Source organism: Podarcis cretensis, assembly GCF_951804945.1.
Source record: "Podarcis cretensis genome assembly, chromosome: 14".
In the NCBI taxonomy this organism is placed as follows: Eukaryota; Metazoa; Chordata; class Lepidosauria; order Squamata; family Lacertidae; genus Podarcis; species Podarcis cretensis.
This window is the reverse complement of record NC_137183.1, coordinates 6761573-6777250: the sequence shown is the minus strand read 5'-3', so window position 1 is coordinate 6777250 and position 15678 is coordinate 6761573. Positions and strand designations below refer to the sequence as shown.

The 15678-nt window shown below is 45.4% G+C and overlaps 1 protein-coding gene across 1 annotated transcript in view; it reads right to left on the bottom strand.

Annotated features, from left to right (window-relative positions):
• The window catches only part of RFX7 (regulatory factor X7), a gene marked incomplete at its 5' end in the record, with an annotated part of 46795 nt that overhangs the window by 9591 nt on the left and 21526 nt on the right, over positions 1–15678 (bottom strand). The window contains 6 exons of the mRNA XM_079953152.1: positions 1165–1372; positions 2426–2510; positions 3034–3150; positions 10379–10501; positions 11039–11121; positions 15262–15295. Of these exons, the coding sequence (XP_079809278.1) occupies positions 1165–1372; positions 2426–2510; positions 3034–3150; positions 10379–10501; positions 11039–11121; positions 15262–15295 (650 nt within the window). The remainder of the gene's footprint in view (positions 1–1164; positions 1373–2425; positions 2511–3033; positions 3151–10378; positions 10502–11038; positions 11122–15261; positions 15296–15678) is intronic.

The window sequence follows — 15678 nt, the reverse complement described above, 5'->3', positions numbered from 1 at the left end:
GGTGCAGGGTGTGTGCCTTCAAAGGGTCTTGCTTTATCCCTTGGCTATGGTATTGAATTGGGAGCTCACATTAAGCTTCCAGTTATCCCTCTGTAGTCTTGGACATACCTGCCCCACATATGACATCACATAGGCATGGTTTGTGGGGAAACACCTCATGAGCCAAGCTGGGACCTGTGCCAGGCCTAACTGGGCCTGAAGGCTGGGAGTTTCCCACTGCTGCCTAAGATCACCTCAAATGCCTGGCAGGAGGTGGCAGTGACTAAATTTTGTAAGGTCCCCAGTGAACACATCTCTGTGGGACACAAGTCTCCTCCTTGTATACAGAAATGAGAATGGAAGTTGAAGTCCCTCACCTTTGTAAAATGGAAATAACAACTAAACGATTGTCAAGTCCACCTGCTGCAGGAGTTTGTAGGCCCTCCTGTATTGCAACCAGATAGCTGGTGGGTCTTTCCATGGTGCAGAGTTAGGCCTGTCCCGTCCCCCCGTCCCCCACTGAGTCATTACTGCAGCTCTAGACAAGAGACCAAATGTTTCCCAGGCAGATAAGAGATGCTTGCATGCCAAATGGCACACTGACTTTCAGGAGAAAAGGCCTTCCTCAGACTGCACTGCTTCTGGTCATACAGTGGGGAAATGTCATGTTTCACAATAAAATACACTGCATATAGAAAACCCACATATCAGGTGAGATAGCAGGATCCCACTGGAGGGACTGTTCCACCCTCAGTTTAATATAGGAAGGAATTTGTCCCAAGTGGCCCCCCTTGTTAAAATTTCTTTCTTTCTTTCTTTATAAGTATTTCCAAACCACTAGTATGTTTAATATTTCTAAGCACTGTACAGGATAATGGAACACACACACACACACACACAGAGAGAGAGAGAGAGAGAGAGAGAGAGAGAGAGAATATGCAATAATCCGTGGAGCCAGTGCAGAGAAAACTCTGCTCCCCAAACCGGATTACTTACAGACCAACAAGAATGCCTTTCCAAGAGAAATCTGTTGAGATTTCAGCATGGGCCCACCATGCTCATATTTATAGCAGGGGAATATGAACCCTCCAACCCCGCCCCCTTATAACATGGAAAACGCCAACATTTTTTCTTCTCCTCCCAGGAACAGCACATCAAGTGGTGCACTGAGCCAACGTTCCTCACCTGCCGGGGCACCAGCCATCACGGTTAAAGCTGCCATTGATTTAGTGCCTATGTAGTGGCTTTTGACCAGGTAGCGGGCCAGATCCAAGACAGAATCGAAGGGCTGGCTGAGCACTTTCTGGGCCCACTGGCAGACCAGCTGGCAGGCAGCTGACACCACCTCTTCGTCGGCACTCTGCAGGTGCCCAGAGGACTCTGCCCCTTCCAGCTGAAACAAAAACAAAAAGGAGAGCCTGAGCAACAGCAACAGCTTCGCTATAGTATGTGAAAAGTACACAGCATTTGAATCTAGCCATGGAGATTGGGGCTAGTACTGAGCTGCTGCTTAAGGAAGGCCTTGTTGATGCTTTGCTTCCCTTGAAAAGGAGTCGCTATTTTTGCCACAAGCTCCATGGTGTCCCTTCCATAACATAGTAAGGTAAGTAAAAGAATTCTGGCATTATGTTGGGGTTCTTGAAGGACCTGAAGTGGATTTTCCACTCTGATTTAGCCTTTTAAAACGATTTCAGACACTGTCATGGTGGCTCTGCAAAATTTCCTACACCCGATAAAAAACATAGCTCCAAGCTTCAGTAACCATTTTAACAAAAGGAAACTGAAATCAGGTTTGCTCATTTCAAAAAAGTGCTTATGGAATGCCTGCGGGGAACTTCCAGATGTTGATGGTCTCAATCAGTCCCCATCAGCCAACATGGCCAACGGTTACGGATGGTGGTGATGGGAGTCTGGAGTGTGGCAACATCTGGAGGGCCCTCAAAGATGCTCTCCCCCCCAAAAAAAAGTTATGAATAAAATCTGCCCCCTCTTTTAATGCCATTTCCCACACTACTGCTTGCAGACAGGAGATGGTCACATCTGCATTTGGACAGATGCAAAAATATATGGTGAAAACATGCTCTTTGTGTCATGTGGCAGGCACCTGGCCCCAACATTTCCAAAGGGTGGAAGTGAAGTGACATGCAGTATATTTCTGAAAGCAGAGGAGCTGTTCTCTTCCCGCCCAATGTGTACGCGAAATGTAACAAGCTCAAGTGTCAGAAGAGTCTTTGACCTTATGGTTTACCTTGTGTTTTAAAAGGTTGCGCTTCCTTCCCATTTACTACATAATGAAATCCCTTAGTTTTAAACATTCCAACTTCTGCAAAGCAAACCCAGTGATCTTTAATTCTGCAACGCTAAGCTGTCAGCTTTCCTTAAAGCCTTTTTGTTCTACCTAAAAGGTCTTAATCATTCTGCCCAACAGCTCAGGTGTCTACTTTACCCCATCGGCAGTTTTGTGGAAGTCAAGGTTGGGGAGTGTCGGCATCTGCACAAAAGCTTTCTTCCGAAGTCCACTATAGCAATACGTGATTTTTAAAAATTAAGGTGTAAATAATTGTAAAATGGCAGTATTTCCCTTTGCATTAAATTAACTTTCTTACACAGACCTAACATAGATACAAAGCTGATTGGTCAACAGAACGTCCTTTCTGAATTTAAGGGCAGAAATGCCGGCGTGATCCAAAAATGATCAAGGGTTAAGAGAGGAGCTCTGTCTTTTTATTGTTCCTTCCAGGCCTACAATGGACCCCCACTCTTATAGTGAGGCAAACTGCCCCCCTGTGCTCCCCCTACTCATGGCCAAAGCTACCTTTGCCTCACCACTGCCATTGTCTGCTTGCTCTTGCCAGACAATGTCAATGAGCAAATGTCCAGCCTTCTTTCTCCTGCTCCTCCCTGCCACTGTTGCCTCCTTGCAAGAGTGAAGGACAGGTGAACAAGCAGGCTGCCGCAGTGAACAGGTCCAGGGGCATGCCAGCCTTTGATGCTGACCCTGATTTCCAGGAAAGTTAAGTGAAATGGTTTCAAAAACATTTCCACAAAGGATATTTTGATTTTCCTCTTGTGCCTAGACGGCGAGCCTTCATGTTGGGGAAGACATTCTTCATGATCTTCCCAAAGTCAGCAGCACTTAATGGATGGTATCCAAGATTGTCACAATAGCTCCTGAAACAAAAGGGAAGCAAGAAGAAATGAATGAGAGCAGGACTGGGGCAAGGCTGATACCCAGCTCTATCTCTCTTTTAAATCAGAACCAGTGAAAGCGCTTAAGGTCCTGTGTGAGTGCCTGGAGGCGGTTGGAGGATGGATGGCAGCTAACAGACTGAGGTTGAATCCTGACAAGACAGAAGTACTGTTTTTGGGAGGGTGGGGTGGGGGTGGGGGGTGGGGGGCTCCCTGGTCCTGAATAGGGTAACTGTGCTGCTGGAGGAGCAGGTGCGCAGCCTGGGAGTCATTTTGGATTCACAGCTGTCCATGGAGGCGCAGGTCAATTCTGTGTTCAGGGCAGCTGTCTACCAGTTCCATCTGGTAAGCAGGCTGAGACCCTAACTGCCCACGGACTGTCTCGCCAGAGTGGTGCATGTTCTACTTATCTCCCGCTTGGACTACTGCAATGTGCTCTACGTGGGGCTACCTTTGAAGGTGACTCAGAAACTGCAACTAATCCAGAATGGGGCAACTAGACTGGTGTCTGGGAGCGGCCACCAAGACCACATAACACCAGTCTTGAAAGACCTACATTGGCTCTCAGTACGTTTCCGAGCACAATTCAAAGTGTTGGTGCTGACCTTTAAAGCCCTAAACGGCCTTGGCCCAGTATACCTGAAGGAGCGTCTCCACCCCCATCATTCTACCCAGACACTGAGGTCCAGCTCCGAGGGCCTTCTGGCAGTTCCCTCACTGCGAAAAGTGAGGTTACAGGGAACCAGGCAGAGGGCCTTCTTGGTAGTGGTGCCCGCCCTGTGGAACGCCCTCCCATCAGATGTCAAGGAAATAAACAGCTATCCAACTTTTAGAAGACATCTGAAGGCAGCCCTGTTTAGGGAAGTTTTTAATGTTGTTTTATCTTGTTTTATCTTGTTTTTAATGTTCTGTTGAAAGCCGCCCAGAGTGGCTGGGGAAACCCAGCCAGATGGGTGCAGTAGAAATAATAAATAATTAGTATTAAATTATCTAGGTCAGCAAAGCAGTACTTAAGGCCGCATCCACATGCCTGGTGCTTTGGCCTTTTCCTGGAGTACCAAAGAAACAGGGTCAGCAGCCCTGGAAAAGCCCGGCGGCTCCCTCTCAGGACAGCCCCACAGGGGCCTTAGCTGAGGGTTCCCCGTCAGTCACAAAGACTGCTGCCTTGCCCTGTCTCCCCCCTCATGCCTACTTGGTTGGGTCTAGCCACCTGGTTGCCCAACTCTACCTCCAGGCTACCAGCTCCAACCGTTTTTATGGAGCACATGAATCGAGCTACAGTTTGATCCCATCCCATCCCCAGGATAATTTCCCCATGAGATTGTCTAGTGCAGGGGTCTGCAACCTTTAAGACAAAAAGAGCCACTTGGACCCGTTTCCGAAGGAAAAAAAAACTGGGAGCCGCAAAACTCGTCATTATAAAAATAACTTTTTTGTCACTTTTTTATTATTTCTTTGTTTGACCCCCTCCTCATAGAAATAAACGTTAAATTAACAAGTTACCTTTTTGTATGTGTGTGTTCTTCACTCCCCTTCAAAACAGTGACCGGCGTACATGCCCCCTTTCAATGCAATGACCAGTGTACATGCCCCTTACAATGAAGCGGGCGGGCGGGAAGGTGACGTTGGGACGGTGTGTGACTAACGCACGCACCGCCCCCATGCGACGTCACAGCCAGTACAGCGTCCGCCACAGTGGGGAGTGTCGGGGCACACAAGGCGCCTCCTCCCCTCACTAGTATCCGTCCCGGAGCCGCGGCAAAGGTGTAAAAGAGCCACATGCAGCTCGGGAGCCATGGGTAGCTGACCCTGGTCTAGTGACAACTTAAGCCGGCTCAGGCCAAAGGGTCCATTTGGCCCCACATTCCATTCCCGCAGTAGTCAACCGCATGTCCGCTATGATGCACTATGTCACGGTCCTGAAAACAGGAAGAAGGCTCTCCTCGTCTGCGATCACCAGCTTGTTTTCAAAGGCACGTTGAGGTAGAGCACAGCCATTAGGGCCGTAGCTGTTAATAGCCTTACCCTCTATGGATCTGTCTAATCCTTTTAGAAAACCAGCCAAGTTGGTGGCCATCGCTACACCTCATAGGAGTGCATTCCATAGTTAAACTATGTGAAGAAATACTTCCTTTTGTCTGCCCTAACATTCAGCTTCATTGGATGTCCCCAACCTTTAGTATTATGAGAGAGGCCTATCCATTCTCTGCATGCCATGCATCATTTATTCACCTCATGTTTCTCCTTAGTCACCATTTCTCAAAATTTAAAAAACCCAAATGTTGTCACCATTCATTGCAAGGGAGTTGCTCCAACCCCTTAATTATTTTAGTTGCCATTTTCTGAACCTTTTTCAGCTCTGCAATATCCTTTCAGAGGTGAGGCAACCCAAAGAGTACACAGCATTCCAGTATGGTCTCAACCACATATATGTATAACGGAATAATGATACTGGCAGTTTTTTTTTTTAAATTTTTCTCCACATAATTTTTTGTGGAAATGTTTTCATCATACAATGAAATAAAAAGCAAACTAATCTAAATTTTAAAAAGCAAAAAACAAAAAACCCAAAGTAAGTACAAAGCCCTGTCTCAAAGGCAGAACTTAATTCTTGTCTCATACAGAAGGGGGTGGACCTTCCCAGCTCTCACCTGGGGATTCTTCTCCCAGCCTCTCACACAGGGTCCTTCACTGGCCAGTCCTCACCTTCACTTGCGTACAGTCTCCTCAGGGAACCAGAGTAGGAGACACAAATAAACATAAGCAAGGGAAGAAAAGAAGAAGAAAAAGGAACAGGGAGATAAAGATAAGAAAAGAGTGAAAAAATAAAAGAAAGGAAAAGAGAGAGGAATAAAAAGGGCTTCTGATTCTCCGTCTGTCAGTTATATGTATAAAGATTATTCAGAGTATTCACTCCAGGATGATATCCAGCTGTTCCTCTTCCTGCTAGGCAGTATTTTCCCAGTCTTCAGAATCAGACATCTCAAGTTCACTCATTTTTCCTTCCACACAAAAAGTCTGAGGGTTTCTCCAATTAATATTATTATTGATAAACGTCAATAATAGTCTTCCTCCAATCCAGCATTACGACTTTGCCTCCAAGAACTTCAACAATTCCTCCATGTTGAGAAACTATTAATCCACCTCCTTTATTCACACAGGAGACTCCCCACTGTGGCCATATATTAAAAGAGTAATCCATGGTTATTTACTAATTGTAGATTCATTAATTCACACCTAGTTCCACATCTTCTGATCCCATTTTCTGATGGCTGTGATTTCCAACCTAGCTTAGAAAAAAAAAGTTCCTTCCATTTCCTCTTCTTCCATTCTTTTCCCAGGAAAGTCGCTAGAGGATTGGTAGCATTTTCCTCTAAATTCACTCCAAATTGTACACAAAATCCTTTTCCTCTCAGCTGTTTCCTGTGCCAGCTCAGAATATTTCTTAATCTCTCCATCCATGGTTTCTTTCCACTCCTCCAACATTGTAACTCCACCACATGACTATTTCACTGCTCCAGTCACCTGTGTGAAGGTCCTTTCCATTTCATCATCTTCTGCCTTCAGCTCTACCATTCCACGCTCCTGTTCTTACAGTCCTTTATCAGTATTATTATCCAAAGGTTCTGTGTCTTCTTTAACCACATTATTTATCTGTTCCATTTTCATTCACCATGTTATCCATCTCAGCCCTGATTTATTTTAATTGCTCATCTAGTAGTTGCTGCATGATGCCAGCAGTCAATGGGGTGCCCAACAGTGTTTCTGCCATACTGAGTGTTCTTGGTTTTATTAACAATCCACACTCTTCACCTTAAGATCTTAGTCTCCTTATCTCCAGACCACATTCTTTTCCCACAGTGGCATAGATAAACTAGTTTAACTTTTGCAGCCAGCACTTTCACCAGAGGAACGAAAGGTTAAAAACAAAACAAAATAAAGAGTTCTAACAGTTGGAACACCCCTTAACCGTTTAGAATCTTTCTAAGACACAAAGAATTAAAACATGCTTTCTGTTTTGCATTCAGCTATTTAATGATTGTCTCTTCTTAAGCCAGGAATCAGTTCACATTCCAGACTCAAATTTCAACCATCACGTCAGTTATAATTTCTAACAGTCTCAAAAGTAATTAAAATAAATGGAGCTTTTGCTGGCCTTACGCCCTAAGGACTCACTCTCAGGACTACTATGAGGTGTTTGAGCAGTTCCTCTGGTCTAGGTTACTCACCCCTGTTGGGTCCCTCAAAACTTCTCAGTCTCCCAGCATGGAAAGCTGCATTTTCAGAGAATCAGATGTTATTTTCCGTTTTCTCTGTCTTCCCAGAGAGAGTGTGACAACCAAGACTTATGGGTTGGCTATCTTTAATCACCACATAATTATCTCGCAAGAGATGCCTAGTCTGCCATCTTCCTCCCCAAAAGTCCTGGAAGTCTATTCCCTTCCTGGATCAACTTTTTCACAGCTGCCGAACACTGGACTGACACCTTCATCAAGCTATCCCCTACAACCCCAAGGTATTGTTCCTGGTCAGTCACCATCAGAGACCCCAGCAGAATAACTGTGAAACAAAGATTTCCCCCCCTCTAATGACCAATGTGCATCACTTTACACCTGTTTACACTAAATTGCATTTGCAATTTCACAGCCCATTGCCTCAGTTTGGAGAGGTTCTGTTCATCTCAAAGAGGCTTGCATATAATGGGTAAGTGTCCCTAAGTAACGTCTGATCCCACCCACCCCCTTTCATATTTTATAAGTATAATTTTCACAAATGTTGCACCACGTTTGGACAAGAAAGCAAAACAAGTTTTCCAAACGGTGCTCTTCCGACAGCCTACAAAAGTTTTCAGATGAACAAACAACTTCCCGTGTGATCTTTGATTCCTGGCCAGTACATATTCCAAAGACTCTAGTCAGTCTTTTGTAATACCTGTACATAAGACTTGCAGGTAGGAAGCTTCCTGCTCCTGCATTAAGAAGGACTGGAATTGGCTAAAGCCAAGCAAAAAAAAGCACAAGCCTGTTCTCCCCCTCATTCACACACAGCCTTTTTTAGAAAGAGGAAACTATGCTGCCCAGATGTAACTGGCTATTGTCTTAGACTGCTAATGCACATTATATACAAAGACCATAGATTGATCCATCCATATAGCTTTGGCCTGTCCCCAAATCACTGGCCTATCTAACCCAGGGTAGACAACATGGTACTGTCCAGCGATTAATTCCCCAAAGTCCTGGTCAGTGGTATGCTCTGACTAGGCCACAGAAAGCTGCCTGCCAACTGGGAGTGCCGGGAACTGAACTTACAACCTTCAGCACACAAAGCATGTGCTCTGTCATTCATTCAGCTACAGCCCCTCCAGTGAGAAGCAACCAACCCCCCCCCCAAAAAAAAAACAGGGGATCAGGCACAGGATCAAAATGAGGGCCATCTATGTTGAGTCAATCAGCTCCAAAGTGCTTTAGACTACTTTCTGGAAAAGCAGTATGCACCTTTTAAACCAGGGATGACGAACCTATGGTCCAACATGCTGCAGGACTCCAGCTCCCATCATCCCTAGCCAAACAAGTTTCTTGGGTCATTCCACCTGCAAAGCCCGCACTCTACTACTAAGCTATAACCTGTCCCCAAAAGTCCTCCCTTCTCTTCAGAAGTGCAGCAGGAAACAGGCAGGAGTGGCAGTTCAAGTTCACAGTGGAGGCAGGATACTGCAGCGCCCATCATCGCCTGCCCACACAGCCCGGATGTGACCTTTCCAGGGGAGAATCCAAGAGGCAGCTTTCCTCAGCTGCTGAGGACCACATCTGAGACACACCTGTAATGGGGAACCCCTCTGGGGGTTTCCTTGGGAAAGCCTTCAAGCAGAAGGCTGCTTCTGCTCCAGAGAAGCGGACACGGAGCAATGGTTCCAAACTACAAGAAAGAAGATTCCACCTAAACATTAGGAAGAACTTCCTGACAGTAAGAGCTGTTTGACAGTGGAATTTGCTGCCAAGGAGTGTGGTGGAGTCTCCTTCTTTGGAGGTCTTTAAGCAGAGGCTTGACAACCATATGTCAGGAGTGCTCTGATGGTGTTTCCTGCTTGGCAGGGGGTTGGACTCGATGGCCCTTGTGGTCTCTTCCAACTCTATGATTCTATGATTCAGAAGGGAAAGGGCACGGCAGAACCCACAGGGCTGCCTTTAAAAGGGGGAAGAATTTCATGCCGGACTAGCAAGTGCAGAAGTGCTGTGCACAGCTTAGGGTGTGACAACCAGCACCTTATGTGGGAAGCAGCAAATGATTTTGAAAATACGAGCAGCTAATACTGTGCTATGCATAAAGCAGAGGGCATGAAACACTTCCCGTGCCCAGACAAGCACCCCACTTCCATCTAGTACATTTCGGCACTCAAATAGCTTTTACCGTTGCCCTTTGGTTCACACACACGCCAGCACTGTTGCCTCGACCATCTACCATGCAGCCTTTGTGGGTCAAGGGATCACTTTTATAGGCTGTACAGAGGGGATTAATAATTTACAAAGCCACGGGAGGAGAGACGCTCGGCTACGTTTGCCAGCACACTGAACCTGAAAGCTGAACGAGCAATTCTGCCATTGTCTGGCTGAGCCCGTGGCAACTCTCCTAGTAAGACAGAACCTAGCAGGAGGGCCAGCCTGCCCATGAAGAAAAGCAAAGTGTGGTCTCAGACAGCTGGGAAGGGTGCTGCTGCCACACACATGCCATGCTCTGCCCATCACTGCTGATGCCTAGGCGAGTGTGCGGCAGCAGTGGGTTCCGTGGATTGGTGTGGGGATTCCATGATTTTTTCACAGTGCCATTTTTTTTCTCGCCGCGGGGACTGACTTCCAGGTTGGAAGAGTGCCAAAAATAGCGTACGCGGGACAGAGAAACGCCCATGTGCATACGCTCTTCCGACCCGGAAGAGCACTGGAAATAGCTTGAGCGCACGAGCAGGCGCAGGTGCGCACACTCCAGCCCACTGATAGGTCTGCCAGGGAGTGGACCAGCTTGGCCTCAAAAACCGTTGCCGACCCCTGCCCTCCACTATTCACGAGGGCTCCCCCTGCCCGGCTTCATGCAGTGCTGTTCTGCTTTGCAGCACAAGTTAAGTATTTCATTGTTTAATCCGGGACACCCTCCTCCTTGATATTCTCCCAGTGCACAAGTAAACCCACCTCTCCACAATACATTTGAAAACACTCACTTGTACTCATCATACACCTCCTGCTTGGGGAGGGATGTCTCCGGGTGCTCCTCTAAGGTGTTACGGATCCAGGAGAAGGCGTGCATTTGCTGGGCGCGGCTGGATGACACAGACAGCTGATCGCTGAGCCAGGAGAAAAGAGGGTCAATTAGGACGACTTTTATTATTGCGATATTACCATCCAATGTGTACTGAATCCAAAGCAGAGAAAGGACAGACTGGCAGACTCGGGTTCCATGGAGGTTCCAATTTCAATAGATCACCTGGACTCTTAACCAATCTGCTTTCTGCAATTTTGCCTGTTGCCAACACCTCAAATATAGGTGTACTTTTGAGATATCAAAGGAAGAGAAAGATAATATCTAATGAACTAAAAGTTATCACTACCCACAATAGCAGGGTCAGCAATGAGAGGGAGCTGGTCAGCAAAGGCAGTACCCCCACCCCACTTTTCTATCATGCCTATTACCCTAACCCCACCCCAATGATGAGGTCTGGTCCTGGGCAGTGGGACAGAGCCATAGCCAGACTGCCACAAGGTACAGACTTCTTTGTCTTTCCAACTTCCTCAGCAGCCTTTCAACAAAATATCTGTCACACCAAACAACAGGAAATTAGGCAGCAAATGTGAATTATATGACTATTCTGACACGTACATACCTTTTCTCTCCATTGCTAGGACCAGAAGGCAGCTGAAGGTAGAGGTAGAGTTTCTGTAGATCTGTAAACTTCTCAACTTCTTGCTAAATACAGAATTTTTAACAGAGTTCACAGTCAGTAGCAAAGAGTGTATATTTTTGCACAAAATGAAATTACAGCTAAACTGCTATGGTTTCAATTTCAGCAATCAATACAGAACTCTTCTCTAAATTTCTTGCGTCCTCAATCTTTTAGGCCCCATCTGCACTATACATTTAAATCGGTATCATACCACTTTAAACACTTTAAGAGATGGTGTTCACATTTAGCTCTGCCTACATCCCCTTTAATTCCCGTACTGGACCACCCATCATTCTGCCTTACAGATAAATATGTGCAATATAAAGAATGGAAGGCAGCAGGAATTTATAGAATTAAGTATATTATTCCTAATAGTCATCCTTCCATGTCTACTCTAAAGGAAAAGATTGGAAATATACCACAGTTAATTCAAATTACTATATATGCTAAATCTCTACCTTGTAAGGGGGATTGTTTACTTTCTCTACTTTTGAATCCTTAGTTGCTCAAATATCTCTGAATTTTAAAGGTTTGGTATCCAATATTTACAAGTTGCTAATAAGCTAGGCAACGGGCTCCTCCCAGCAACTTAGAATATCCTGGGATGGTGACCTTAAATTTCAGATTGATGAACATGAGTAGGTTCAAATTTGAGTAAATGCTCCATTGAAAACTACTATCTTCTAGGATTCAAGAATCCACTCTAAAAACAATACTTAGGTGGTATTGGACTCCGGCATGGTTTTCAGAAATCAATACAAACATCTCTTCACTATGCTGGTGAGGCAGTAATACTATTGGAACATATATTCCATATGTGGTGGGAATGTGAAGTCTCACATAGTGTTTGGATAAAGGTTTTTAGCATTATCCCTCAAATCATAGATCAGTCACTAACACCAGATCCAGTCTTGGCCTTGCTTTTGATAAAAAGCAACACAAATCCCACAGTATCTCATAAGAAACTGGTATTTCTATTACTAGTGGTGGCATGAATGTCAATAGACTGTCAATGGAAATCTTGCTCACTTTCCTTGGTTGATTATTGGTTGGGAAGAGTTTGGGATACACTACTACAGTGGTGCCTCGCAAGACGAAAAGAATCCATTCCGCGATTCTCTTCGTCTAGCGGTTTTTTCGTCTTGCGAAGCAAGCCCATTGACGGATTAGCGGATTAGCGCTATTAGCGGTTTAGCGGCTTTTAGCGGCTTAGCGGATAAGCGGCTTAGAAAAAGGGGGGGGGGGGAGGAAAAAAAACCCGAAGGAACTCACAAGACATTATCGTATTGCGAAGCAAGCCCATAGGAAATTCGTTTTGCGAAGCACCTCCAAAACGGAAAACTCTTTCGTCTAGCGAGTTTTCCGTCTTGCAAGGCATTCGTCTTGCGGGGCACCACTGTACTAATGCTACTATGTTACGGAAATTACGGGGGAGGGCACATCTTTAAAGTTGTAAAATGTTACAAATATTATGCCTGAATGTATCCTTTCAACTTGACAGCTCAGGGAAGTTACCTAGCTTTAAAAATAATATAAAATCAACTCCTTTGCCAGTTTCTTCCTTTCCAACGCTATTTTGCCCTTGAAAAAGGGACTCCAGGAAGTAACCAGAAGTGACAATTGCTGAGCTGATTGTTGGCCAAGGAAAACCTACCGGTAATCCCTTCACCAGTCTTGCATAGGGGTCCGGACATGCAAAGGAAGTTCTATTGCACTTTGGGTGATGGGACTTCAGAGGTGTTTGCCTATGCTAATCTTATACCTGGGTCTTGCCCTGACATGTTTTGCCTATGCTAATCTTGGACCAAGGACTTGTCTGGACATGTTTGCCAAGGTTGAACTAGTGTAACCCCTGTCTACCCCTCCCTTTGGTGACACGTCAGTGATGTAAAGATGATGTATCAATGATGCTGTGCGAACTGTATTCTGGGATGTGGTGGGAAGTTTTAAAAGTCAATGTTGCCCCATGCTCTGGGTTCACTTGCTGCTGTTGAACCTGTTGCGCAACAATAAAGGATCTAAGCCTACTGACTGCTGTTTTGCTCCAAATTGCTTGTCTGGAATTTCCTACATTTACTGACCGCATGGACCCGCGGGGGACTGGTACCCAGAATTTTCCTTAACAACTACTACTACATTATTTATATGCCGTCCATCTGACTGGGTCACCCCTGCCAATCTGGGCAGCTGCCAACAAATTAAATCACAGTCTAGCTCTCTCTAAACGCCTTACATATCAAAGAAAAGTAACTAGGAGAGAATCTAAATCAGATCATTTTTATACTATTTAGTCTATATATTTGATATATATCACAGAGACTGAACAATGGTCCCATTAGGTTTGTGGAGAGTATATATTTTAGAAGATTAGGATAAAGTGTTTTCTAGGTGCCTTGGATTGTGATTGTAAAAGATGCATCACACAAATTAATGTAGGGTATTATTTTCCATTTTCTTCCTTTCTCTCTTATCCAGTCTAGTCTTCCAATTTTTTTATTTTACTTTTGTATCAGTATGTTTGATGTTGTTTGTATTTTGCATTTATTCTGAAAATTAATAGTTTCTTTTTTTCTAAAAAAAAAAATCATGGCTTCCCCCAAAGACTTTTGGGAAGTGCAGTTTGCTAAGGGTGCACTTAGAGTTGTTAAGAGTTATAATGGGTTTAACAGTCAATCCATCTTCCCAGGAGTATTCTTGAAACTGTGATGGGATCTGGGGTCTCCTAAAAACTCTCAGCACCCTTAAAAAAAAAAAAAAAAGGTAAAGGACCCCTGACAGTTAAGTCCAGTCACAGACAACTCTGGGGTTGTGGCGCTCATCTCGCTTTACAGGACTAGGGAGCCGATGTTTGTCTGCAGACAGTTTTTCCGGGTCGTGTGGCCAGCATGACTAAGCCACTTATGGCGAACCAGAGCAGCGCACGGAAACGCCGTTTACTTTCCCACCAGAGCGGTACCTACTTATCTACTTGCACTTTTACGTGCTTTCGAACTGCTAGGTTGGCAGGAGCTGTTCAAAAGCACATCAAAGTGCAAGAGGGAGTTCTATCAAACACACACACACACAGCTTGTTTTGCCCCAGATAAACCTTTGAGTTACCAGATGACAAAAAAATCACTTTATTTGTGGTCATTATCAATGTATATATACAAATCAGAGAAGGCTCTCTACTCTCTTTCCACTGCTAGAAACCAGGAGAGAGAGAGAGAGCGCACAATTCTGCCACTAAAGACTAAGGCCCAAGCGCCTCCTGCCCATTCTGTGGTGGAGAAAAAATTGGCTGGTTGCTGGTTGGGTCCTGCAAAGAGTTTTGGAACCTCTTAAAGGTAAAAGGTAAAGGGACCCCTGACTTCCTGCCAGAGCGGTACCTATTTATCTATTTGCACTTTTTGGCGTGCTTTCGAACTGCTAGGTTGGCAAGAGCAGGGACCGAACAACGGGGGCTCACCCTGTCGCGGGGATTCGAACCACGACCTTCTGATCAGCAAGCCCAAGAGGCTCAGTGGTTTAGACCACAGCGCCACCCACGTCCCTCTCAGCACCCTTAACCAATTACAATTCCCAGGATTCTAGGCCCAGAAAGCAAAATGGCCTTACAGTGGTACCTCAGGTTAAGTACTTAATTCATTCCAGAGGTCCGTACTTAACCTGAAACTGTTCTTAACCTGAAGCACCACTTTAGCTAATGGGGCCTCCTGCTGCTGCCGCGCCGCCGGAGCCCAATTTCTGTTCTCATCCTGAAGCAAAGTTCTTAACCTGAAGCACTATTTCTGGGTTAGCGGAGTCTGTAACCTGAAGCGAATGTAACCTGAAGCATATGTAACCTGAGGTACCACTGTATTGAGTTGTGAGTTTCAGTTTTTCTTTCACCTCTTTTTCTCCTGGCTTCTTATAAAACAAGTAGGGGCTGGTGTTGTTAAATAAAAGATCTAGTTTTAGCTTACTGCTGGGTCTGTTTTCCATGTGATGAGACAAAAGCCTACTCTGCAAGAGGAGGGTACTTTTGCTCCCTGTCAGCTACAGAAAGCTTTCCATTTCAAGCTTCCCAGCCTGGGTTATTTTAAAGAAGCTGGCAGCGTACGACAGAGTTGGAAGCAGAGGAGGCTCAGCCCCTGCACAAACTAGGTGAATATGAAAGCAACTTTGGTTTCAAGGCTACTTACCAAAATGCAGTCCACCTTAGATTGTACAGTTTTGCTGGAAAGTGAAGGAAAAAGAAAACACAAAGTTAATATTCACCGTCATTATTTCTGCAGGTTTATTTAAAGATTTATAGCAGCACAACCTTTGTCAATAAGCAAGAACCCAAATGCTGCATTTTACCTCATTTAGCGGCCAACCAATCTGCATGACATCTCAAGACTTAACAGAAAAACCGCTCCTGATATAGACGCAACCAAACACCACTCTTTCCCTGGCAAATGTTAAGAGCTAATGCCAGGAGGACTTCCGGTCGGCGCCAGCGCTTAATGGCGGTCCGAGCCTCGAGCTCCGAGGCAGGACTGCTCCGTTAGTTCGGGTCTCACCCGCTACGGCAAGCGGGGGACCCCTAAAATCACAGGCGCGGAGCCTGTGAACAA